The following is a 12,293-nucleotide window of genomic DNA, read 5'->3' as shown; positions in this document are numbered from 1 at the left end:
AAAAAACTAAAAATGCTGTATTATTCATGCCAGGCCAGTAGATGGCAATGTCACTTTGTAAAGAAACACTACACGCCTATAGAATGAACACGTAATACATCACCGTTTTCGCAAATTCGCATTTTTGTAGTTTACACGGAAACGATAACAGTATCTTTTTCAGAAAGTTTGAAACCTGTTTTTAAAAATTTGCATTTTCAGGCCCTCAAAACGCCATTGTCCTGTAAACGAATGGCTAAAACGCATTAAAAAAAATTGTCCGTCTTTAGCTGAAAATGGTGTTGAGTAAATGTCCCCTTAGTTAATGCATTAACTAACATTAACTAACAAGGAACAATACAATCGTTATTGTATTCATTCATCTTGGTTAAAGTTAATAAAGAAAAATACAACTGTTCTTTCATGGAACTGCTCAGTTCCATTAAATACAACTTTTGGTTTAATAATGTATTAGTAAAAGTTTAAATCAGCATTTACTAGGGCTGGGCGGTATGACAATATATATCATTACCGTGGTATAAAATGTCTATCGTTGGAGATTTTGCTATATCATGTATATCGCGGTATGTAAACATATAGCACTATTGACACTTCAGAGTAATGAAAAGCATTAATGAGAATATAAAGAGTGGGTCATGCTTGATGTTAAAGAGTTATATATATCCTGAAAAGGAGCTCTGTGAGGTGCTTGTGGTGAGTGGCACACTGCCAAAGTGCACACACAGAAAGCTGCCTCTCTCAGAAGGCAATCGCAAATTTGGGACATGCTTGATGTTAAAAAGTGTTATTAATCACGATAAGCAGTGAATAACGTCTTATTGCGCTTGAATGGTCGAAATACACATGCAATTTTGTCAAATTGCTCATTGTGTGAAGTATTCATGTTTATATTAACAGCCGGTTATGTCTCAAGTGATCAGAATGGGTATGGCGTTTGCTCTTAAAGTGACAGCAGCCTAATATACCTGCTGCTCTGTTATTAATGTGAATCAAACAAAAGAGAAAATAACTTGCTGCTCTTGACTAAATAACTTTTTTAGCTTTAATAAGAATACATTTATATTTAATTCATACAGTAAAGATTATGCAATATTTTATTTTTACATTTGATTATTACATTTCTGTACTAATTCCAACTACGCTAAATCAACCTATTGCACCTGAAAAACTTAATTTCTTTAATTCTTATTTTTGTTATATTGTATTTGTCCTATTGTTTGTAATTTGGTTCTTTTTTCTTAATTTTAATAACAAAAATTAGATCAAATAACACAAAATATCTATATTGTGATATATATCATTATTGTGAAATAATGCATGAAAAAGAATTGCATGTAGATAACCTTAAAGCCACAAAACCCCATTTTTGATTAGGTTTCCAATAACGATAATTCACTGTCCAGCCTCATAATCGCCCAACTGCACAGCGCCGCCACCTTTCTCTCCCTGATTAAATCGTCATCTCATTCCACCGTTCTAATCCAGTTAACAGCTCCTCGTGGCTCCGAAGCAGATAAACCAGTGAACGCTGCAAACCCGTGACCCATAGCCTGGCACTACCAGAATGCAGCTGCTCCGACCCACATGCTTGCCTACAGACCTGTCAGATGTCCTCGTGTTAAAGCAGAGCAGAGGTCCGTCGGCGGCGCCGCACCTTCACGGCACAAGCCCAATTCAGCTTTGCTCTTTGCTTTTAGAGGCAGAGTACAGCTGACAAGGACACTTTAGGGATTTAATGCTTTCTTGCTGCTTACCTGAAGTGAAATAAATAGTAGACCTGGGAAAGCGCACACACACACACACACACACACACACACACACACACATCAGCAGATGTCCCTGCGAGCTGCCCTAATGTGCAGCCTCCTCACAGCTAATTCAGCTTAGCTGCCTGGCTTTACCTCGGCTCAGGGCTGGACTGCTTCCTGCGAAATAATGTGATTTCAGCCATCTCAGCCGCAGCCCAGTCATTCCCAGAAGGGCAGAGAGAGGGGAAAGCATGACTTGCTTCTCTCTCTTTGTCAGGCGCACCTTAAAAACCACCACAAAAACTACAGACGACAGACACTAGAAACACTTAAATGGAAGCACAAACATGCCTCAAAAGTACAGGGAGTATTGCAAATGACTGCATATTCTATGTTTTGCTGTTATCTTGCTAAGCTTCTATTGTAAATGTTCTTAATTTAGAGTTAAAGGTGCAGTAAGCGATTTCTGAGAAACGCTGTTGAAAGTAGCTGATCAGCAGTAAGGGGCGTATACACTCATGATGGGGGAGGTGCCTGTGCCGCATAGCATGTTAGTGAATACGGGGGCAGAGCTATCAAGATAGGGGCGTGTTTGTTTTGGTGATTTTAAATATCAACAGCATTTCTCAGAAATTGTTTACTGCACATTTAAGGCCCGTTCACACCAAGGGCGATAACTATAACAATAACGATAAAGATATATTCCTAAAAAACGTTTTCAATATAAAAGAAGTCCACACCACAACAGAAAAACAATATGGAATCACTTTCAGAACGGTTTTTTTTTTTTTTTTTTTTCAGCTGACATAGAAGCTATTTTGAAAAATGTCTCATGTCTTATGTTGTTTTGTCCATAAGGGAAGTCAATGGCCACCAAAACTGTTTGGTTACCAAAATTCTTCAATATATCTTCACTCGTATTGTGCAAAAGAAAGAAAGTAAATGATGTCAGAATTTTCATTTTTGGGTGAACTATCCCTTTAAATATGTCTGCTATTTCCAGGAACGGGAAACTACTTTTAAATGACTCAAGTCAATCAATCAACAACCAGATTTTTGAACCAGAACCATTGACATGGTGAGTGCAATTTTCTTTGCTGACAATTTTCTTTGTTGATGTATTTAAAATTGAAACAGGAAGTTGGGGCAGGGCTTATCGAAGCGAATAGCCTTTACTTTACCTCAGCAAAAACATTTGCTAACTTGCTAATTGCTATTGGTTTTGAGGAGAGATCGTTTATATTCTTGAGGGCAGTTTTTTTTGGAATTTGAAAAAAAAAATATATATATACACATCTGCATACAAGATCCTCATCTAAAATGCATATATCTGCAAAATGTTAATTTTGTGAACTTTCAGGATACATTAGCATATCCACCTCATGTTTTAATGTGGAAGTAAGCTATTTTCTGTGAATGTGGTATGACTGAATCATTAGCTGCTATAGGTAAAAAAAACTACAAGACTAACAAAGTGCAGTAAAACTATCTGAACACAAACAAGTGTGTTTTTAGTTACAATCATAATTAATCAAATAATTTAAAGGGGCTACATGTAGAATTCAAAAACCCTTGTTATTACGGACACTGGTGGCCGTTAAGTGAACTGCAACCAGCAACTTATTGCTCGTGCTCGCACTGGTGCACACGAAACATACGAGACTGAATGTGATTCAATGACCCAATATACTCAAGGCGAAGTTATTTTTCGTTCTTCAAGTTGCACCAGCTCTGCAATTCACCAGCATCATGCTGACAGATGAGGTAATTATAACCAAACTATCATAACAGTGTAATTTTAAAGTATATTTGAAACTATATAGATCAGGCTATGTGAAACTAGTCTGAATGATTCCCTTTTCTTTGCATGACACATTCACAGAACAGTACAGAATAGCTCTTTCGGCATTATCCTGAACACTGAATAAGCATTCATTTCAAGTGTCATAGAAGGAAAGAGAGGCTCTCGGTAGCACGTAACCGTCACATTCTAGACCTCAGATGACCTCAGAAGCTAACAGATATGAACTAAAAACAACAAAACTCATTGATTTTGTGTCAGATTTCCAATAATGATTGGCTGAGCTCACAAGGCTATTTTTTCTAATAAATTAATAAATGGACATGAAATATTGATTATTTGAGTTGAAATTATTTTATTTTGTGAGATGAAAGAGATAATATTACCACAGCTAAGTAGGAAATCAATTGCCAATGACAATAGTCAATTATACATTTTAGTGGTCACTATGTGAAAATATTTGAGCACAGAAAGCGACAGCTGACCAATAAGAATCAAGTTTCCCAGAGTGTAATAAATATTTAACAGGAAAGTTCTTCCCTACAATTATTTAATTCATCTACTGTATAATATTTTTTTCAGGATGCACCAAAATTTCGGCTACAGAACGTTTTCGGCCAAAATGGTTTTAGAGGGCCGAAATCAGTGACCGAAACAGACATTTAATTAGCATTTCCACGATGGCACGTTATGACTTTGTTCAGCGTCTATCTTGTGCACAACATGGATGAGCTACAACAGTTAAACATGTCAGCTGTGTGGACACTAGCTCTAGATTGACAATATACATTTCTCTATTTAATCAGTAATGATATGGTTTCTTGAATCTAAAATCTTTTAGTCTGTGCTGTTTTCTGTTGATGAACATTTGTAGCAAGCCTGCCACCCAATAATCGCAAAAAGCTTTTGCTTTGTTATTTTTAAAATAATGCCCCTTTCACAAAATGTAAGTCTCTGGTGTCCCCAGAATGTGTCTGTGAAGTTTCAGCTCAAAATACCCCACAGATCATTCATTATAGCTTGTCAAATTTGCCCTATTTGGGTGTGAGCAAAAACATGCCGTTTTTGTGTGTCCCTTTAAATGCTAATGAGCTGCTGCTCCCAGCACCCTTTCCAGAAGAGGGCAGAGCTTTAACAGCTCGCGCTTCGGTTGCTCAACAACAACAAAGCTGGAGAATCTCACGCAGCCAAAATGAGGATTGTCAGTAACGGTGTTCAGCCTTACATTGTTCAAACCGGAGTTGGACACTGATGGTGAGACTCAGGAAGAAGTTACAACTTTTAGAATGAAACTGGACGTTTCTGAATGGTTAGTGGATAAATTTATGTAGTTGCTGTGGAGTTGATTCAACTCATCAACTAGCATGTGCCGTCATGTTAATCTTTTGTGCAAATCCAGCATTGAATTGACCGTCGTTTGTGAAGCAGTCAGACATAAAATGACGGCATGGTAACAACACTCTACTTCAACAACTCTTCCGCTTCTCTAAGGCAGCTCAACATGGCCCCACCCCCTTTGTTGTGTATTCTCGGGGGCGGGGTTTATGTAAATTTTAGGGTTAGTGATGTCACCAACCCAGGAAGAAGATCAATGTAGTCCCTACATACTTAAAATTAAGTAAATTTACAAAACAGCAACATTACAAAGAACAAATATTGAAAAACATGAAATTCACAGCAATATCACTGCTACATCAAATATTTCATCTATATTTCATATATTATTATTATTATTATTATTTCATATATATATTTCATATATATTTAATCTATATTTCATATATATTCATCTATATTTCATCTATATTTCCCCCTCACCACTGGAAAAACTTGAAGAATCACGAACGTTTATAAGCGGCAGGTTTATTATTAAAAAAATATAAACGTTAAAAAAATTAAAAATGAGGAGAATCAATTAATTGTGAACAACTTACTGCCATTGTGTAAATAATATGTAATCATTTATCCATAAAAAGTAACTGTAGTCTGATTACGAATATTTTAAAAAGTAGTTTACTCTAATTACAAGTACTTGATTTTTGGAATCTGATTACGTAATCCGGATTACATGTAATCCGTTACTGCCCAGCTCTGCGCACTGATCATCTCATCTCCTCTTTACAACTAGTTACAGCACGAAATAAACGTGAATGAACATCACAAGGTATGTTGAAAGATACAGTACAACTTACTGAAATGAATCCTGTCTCATTTCAACCAGGGAAAGACGTCAATAAAACAGCTTGTAGGCTATAAATGTTACATGTTCCTCAAGAAAGCTATAATGTTCATGAACTCATTAGTTAACAAGAGAAAAAAAATAACTCTAGAGAAGAGCATTTTGCTAAATATATGCACTGTATAACATATTCATTATATTTTACTTAATCCGTCAGTGATGTCTTCATTATTTAATGTATGCTTGAATAAATCTGTCATGAAAACAAGTTATTACAGTTTACTGTTCTTTAAATGTTAAGATTTCACCAACAAGCTGGAGTAGAAACAATTCTGTTAGGCTATTAAAAAGTTAAAATAAAAACGGGCTTATGTGCAATTTAAATGTTTGTAAAACTCAGTTTTAGCTATTTGAGTGTTAATTAGATTAATTATTTGATTATTAATTTATTATTTATTTTCGGTTTTCGGCCAATCGCATCCTGAATATTCGGTTTCGGCCCAGAATTTCCATTTCAGTGCATCCCTAATATGTTTACTGTTACTATTCCATAAAAACAGAGATGAGTCAGGCTTCAAAAATAAACCTTCAGGCATAGGCATAAAAAGGCATAAATAGAAAGTAAAACACCATGCTGTACTTTCTATTTATGTCTCTTGTGAATCAATGTAAAAATACTCAGTTTTTAAAAACTGACAGAACACATCCTTTAAAACAAAACACTGAACATCAAATGTCACAGATCTTCCTCTTCCTGTCAGTATGTCATGATCTAGTCATTGCAGTAGTCGCCCTGTTGATATTTTCACATGGGCTCAATAGAATTTGCTTTTAAAATGTTTATTTTTATCAAACACTTTTGAGTTAAAATGTAATCTATAAAATGAGATTTTAATACTTTTCCTTTACAAAAACAAAAAACGACAACAAGTAACTTATTAGGCTTTTAATCTGAAAGGATCCAGCTATGATGTAACCCCATAACAGCTATAGATTCTCACTCACACTTTAGCTTGAAAACGAAGGCACAAGGTCATTTGTGTATATTTTTTAATTATAATTTCTATGTTCTAAAGGCTTTTTTCCCCAAAATGAATCATTCTCACAATTTCAACAAACCTCATCATCTGTGTTAGTCAGCTAGATCTATTCACAACAATATTTAAATCGTCACAGAAAACCTAATGTTTAAGTCTGCAATGCGTGGTACAAAAACAAATATTTATGGACAATGAACATAACCTTGTGAAAAGTACAATTTAGTATAATTTTAAAAAGAGCACTTATTACAGGTATAATATATTTTAAAAGAACATACAGTATTATACTGCAAACTGAATTAAATGTTTGTGGAATCTTAATTGTTGATTGCAATTAAATGAAAATGTATTATAGTTTAAATTTATATTAAATTTAGAGTACATATTAAGTACATATTTATATGTAATTACATAATTATTTGTATTGTCTTAGAAATAGTGTACTAGTGTAATGTACAGACAAGTGTAATGTACAGACAAGTATTTATAGTGAACTAAAAATATATTTGAATATCATTTCTATTAGAACTTGTATGTCATGTATTTAAATATATTTGTAATTACATATTTGTAATGCTGAAGTTGCAATTTAGTACATTTAAAATATATTGAATAACAATTTAATTTGACATTATTGCTAATAATAATATTATTATTTAACAATTTAATTGTACTTAAGTCTCTTTAAATACACTTAAATGGCCTTTTATTTAATTAATTTTATTATATTATCTGCAAGTACAGGTTTTAAGATTTTAAGATTTGAAGTACACTACAAGTTTAATACAATTAAGCACACTTGTTTTTCACAGCGGTAAAGGCCTGTTCACTCCAAAATAGCGTCATCATGAACATGTTTGTCTTATCTCAGGATTCAACAATAAGGACGATGGCCTGGCTGTGAGAGAGCTAGAGTCTTAAAGGGATAGTTCACCCAAAAATGAAAATTGTCATCATTTACTCCCCCTTAAATTGTTCCAAACCTGTATGAATTTCTTTTTTTCTGTTGAACACAAAAGAAGATATTTTGAAGAATGTTGGTAATCACCAGACAGTTGACGGCACCCACTGACTTCCGTAGTAATTTTTTTTCCTACTATGGAAGTCAATGGCTACCGTTAACTGTCTGGTTACCAACATTCTTCAAAATACTCTCTTTTGTGTTCAGCAGAAGAAAGAAATTCATACAGGTTTGGAACAATTTAAGGGGGAGTAAATGATGACAATTTTCATTTTTGGGTGAACTATCCCTTTAAGACTCTAGCTCTCTCACAGCCAGGCCATCGTCCTTATTGTTGAATCCTGAGATAAGACAAACATGTTCATGATGACGCTATTTTGGAGGATCATTAACATTTATAATATCAAGAGGTGCAAATGAATGACTAATCCTACAACTTAACCAGTAATTTGTAAACAATAAGCATGTGATATTCACATTGTCATTTCTGATAAACAGCCTGAACTGTGTGTGTCTGGCCCGACTGTTCCACAGCGTGAGTCTGATAAGGATCATTATCGAGACAAGACCTTGTCTAGCCAGAAAATTACAGCTCGGGGAGCTGCGAGCATCACTGTGTCTGCGTTACCTGATTAAGTCTCCGTGCAGCTGCAGGTAGAGACCCTGTACGTCTCTCTGAGCACAGAGCTCCTCAGCGGTGGTGTTGGTGGAGCAGAGCACCAGCTTCAGGTCTGGCTGCGGGGTGGTGGAGGTCTGGGGGCCCGATGCTGGAGGCTGAGGCTCAGAGGCCCCGTAGAGACACACGCAGCCTCGCTGAGCGTCGCCCTTCAGCCAGTCCCGCTCGCGAGAGCCGAACCGCGTCTTCCGGGTCACGCAACCTCGACTGCCATTCCTCTTCATGTTACGCTGAGGAAAAGAGTCTAGATTAGATGCTGCTTGTGTTTGTGAAATTATGCCCTTCTAGAAATAAGGCCAAATAAAGTGTTTTAGAGCCCAAATCAGTCATAGGAAATCATGCCTTGGTAACCACAAGTTGGTGGCTGTCGGGACTCCACCCTGTAACACAGAGTCTGTTTGAGAGACATCAGGTTTTGTTTTCAGTTGCAGAGAATTATGGCAGCCCAAATATTTACCCAGGGCACAAACGCCCTGGAGAGACGTGCGAGTCGAGACCATTTCGGAGACGCCGTGTCATTAGTCAGCCTGGTGAAATCATTTTGTGATGATGCTCTGCCCCGCTTAATTAAGTGACCACTGGCATCAGCAGCACAGGGTGTGCAAAACAACACTGAACCTTTTATTGTGAGGACAAAACAAAATCAAAATATTGAATTATTCTTTTGTGTTCCACAGAAGAAAGTCATACAGGTTTGGAACAACAGGTTAAATAATAATAATAATAATAATAATAATAATAATAATGATAAGGAGAAGAAGAAGAAATTATTTTATTTTTATTTATTTTTATTTATTTATTTATTTGTAATAATAATAATAATAATAATAATAATAATACATTATTTTGTGTTTAATAATAATAATAATTATTATTATTATTGTGGAACAATAATAATAATTTTATTTTTAGTAATTTTTATTGATTTATTTGTAATGATCATAAATAATAATTATTATTATAATATTATTATTATTATTATACATTGTTTTATTTATTTTTTTATTTTATTTATTTATTTTCTTACACATAAATCTATAAAAAAAATTAAAAAAAAATTAACCAGTTGTTAAGACTTTCTTCAGTTAAACATAATGATAATAATTATAATAATAATAAAAATAATCATAATAAATTGTTTTATTTATTTATTTTTTATTTATTTATTTAATGGTTATAATAATAATAATATTAATAATAATAATAATAATAATAATAATAATACTTTTGTTTGTTTATTTTTATTGATTTATGTGTGATAATAATAATAATAATAATAATAATTATTATTATTATTATTATTATTATTATTATTATTATTATTATTATTATTATTATTAATTTAACTGGTTGTTCTAAACCTGTACGACTTTCTTTTGTGGAATATAATAATAATAATAATAAATCACATTTATTGTATAATCAATCTAGTGCAATCAATTTTAGAACAATAGCTCTGTCTAAAGATCATTAGATCATCAATGACTCATTACTAACTTTTCACATGTTCTACCAAATAGGCAGCTGTTATGACATATTTCTACCATTTATGCTCCTTTTGTGTATGTTTTGTTTACCCATATAAATATTTTGGGATAGTATCTTATCAACTAAAGGTCATTGCTAAATGACCACTAATTTCTGATCAGATTTTACCAATTTGTCATGCATAAAGTCTTCTATGTATATGTTGACTCTACTCATTACTGAATCAAGTAATGCAGTAATAATAATGAGCATAAAGATTATAGCTGACTCACCATCAGTCATATTTCAAATCAAATGTGTCACTGTTATTATGTCTCTAGCATCTGCATAGGTTTACTGTACTTATGTCATTATTATTATTATTAGATTATTATGTAAATGACATGACATATTTGACATTTGTTAATAATCATTGGATCCTAATGCTGTGAATAATGAAAATGTATTTTTCAAATAGATAAGAGAAACTAGATAAGACAGCATGACTATAAGAATGCAGTGGTCTAATAATAGGCAAAAAAGCATTGTAAACTCAGCAAGGTAACTCTGCTTATGCAGTTAGAGGAGGAGAAAGCAACTGACATCTTATTTAGTTTTGATTATCTATTACAATGCCTGAATATAATGACGGGCATATTTCCTGTAGGCATATTATGTGAGGTGTGTTGTGAAGATAATGGCAATAGCATTGTCACGTAACACACAGAGGTGTTGTTCACACAGCACACATTCTTGCATTCATAAACAGCTGAAGTGCAATGGAACATAACGCAAGGGTTTCATAATATGGCAAGCTGTTTTCATATTTAATTAAAATAACTGTCTATGTTTTAGTACTTATTTTTTATTACTAACTGATTATTAACTTAACTGGCAAGATTATGTTAAATTAGAATTAAGTTAAATTAAAATTGATAAGTGTCTCATAACAAAATTTGTTTTCCAGGGGTTTAGCTTTACGTGTGCAAATAGCACAATAAACAACATGAGGATTCACATCATGCACCTGCAGTGCTTCTGGGAACGAAGAAAAACAGAATAAGAGAATATTATATTTATATATTCACACATACACACGAACACACAAAACACCCACCAAATGCGGGTAGATCTCAGCAGTGCCGTGTAACGCAGTCACTCCTACTAGCCACTTTGGAGGGTTGAATTTTATATAGCCTAGAATATATACATTGTAGTCTTTTAAAAAGGCATCTGAAACAATAAACTAAGCTCAATGTAGTGTTGTCAAAAATATAAATTTTTTGCTACATCGATACTGAAATATAATTTATTTTCACCTTTTTTTAGTCACATGACTTTTCAGTAAGACTGCCCCCGACTAAAGATTTCTCTAGTCAACTAGTCGTCATTCATTTAAGCCATTAATTGACTAAATCACACATATGAATTTAATTATTTAAATATGGGGTGGAATATATGCCTCGCTCTGAAGCACACGCATAAAACACAATGGCAAAAGTAATAAATTACATTACATAAAGACATTTTAATTGTTTATTTATTAATAAACTAGGGTTTTCTGACTCGTCGTCTCCACAGACGTGCCTATAGAGAGAAATGCACCTTTCATGTGGATTACAATCAGAGAGTATTTGTTTTTATAGATAAGTAGATATTTCAAGCTTTCTATAGACATATTTTTCATGTCTATGTCTGTGAGGCAATAGCGCTGTTTCGGTTCATTTATGTGACGCACTACTGTTCAGGGAGACCGAGACAGCAGAAAGCGCATCCTGTTGGTTCTTTATTCTACAAAACCAAAAAGTTTTGTTGTTATTGTGAGTGCACAAATAAAAGTAGCCCTTTACAGTTTGGAATGACGTATTACTCTTATCTGTATGACAAAAAAAATGACAAAGTATTTTAAGTTGAAAAAAAGCAAGTGATCGCGCTGACACCTCCATGTCATGCAGTAAGCGTGCTAATACTTCAGCTTCCACACTCCACATAAACACTTGAATATGCGCCTAATAACAGCGCACATTTATCTAATCTTTTAACGTTAGAGTGAGCGGCCATGTAAAGCTGCTAAAGTTACATGTTTCAAATGACAAGCCATATTTGAGGTTGATGGATGATAGGCGAATGTTTGGATTTCCTGCCCGACATATTGTAATTACCATAAGGACCCGCCGTTAACGATCAGTCCCTCACGGACTGCATGACTTCGCCACTACCTGTGGAGTTTTTTTCTTCTGTGACTAAAGGCCTGGGTATACCCATGTAAATATATTTGTATTCTTTCATGCTAGAGTTGTACAAATGAGGGTACTGTCTAACTTCTTCACACAATCTCTCGTCTATATAGGCCTCTATTGTCGCTGTAGCTTGCATGTGTTCCGGTCTGTTTTGTTTATGTAGGTTTTCTTCAACTATCTT

General features: G+C 34.1%; 1 protein-coding gene across 1 annotated transcript in view; it reads right to left on the bottom strand.

Moving 5' to 3' along the window:
- Window positions 1–12,293, bottom strand: part of phlpp2 (PH domain and leucine rich repeat protein phosphatase 2) — an 86,036-nt gene that overhangs the window by 72,120 nt on the left and 1,623 nt on the right. The window contains exon 2 of the mRNA XM_051898501.1: window positions 8,358–8,635. Within this exon, the coding sequence (XP_051754461.1) occupies window positions 8,358–8,635 (278 nt within the window). The remainder of the gene's footprint in view (window positions 1–8,357; window positions 8,636–12,293) is intronic.

This window comes from Ctenopharyngodon idella, chromosome 7 (assembly GCF_019924925.1).
Source record: "Ctenopharyngodon idella isolate HZGC_01 chromosome 7, HZGC01, whole genome shotgun sequence".
NCBI lineage: Eukaryota > Metazoa > Chordata > Actinopteri > Cypriniformes > Xenocyprididae > Ctenopharyngodon > Ctenopharyngodon idella.
The sequence above is the reverse complement of the archived record's forward strand: the minus strand, read 5'-3'. Positions and strand labels throughout refer to the sequence as shown.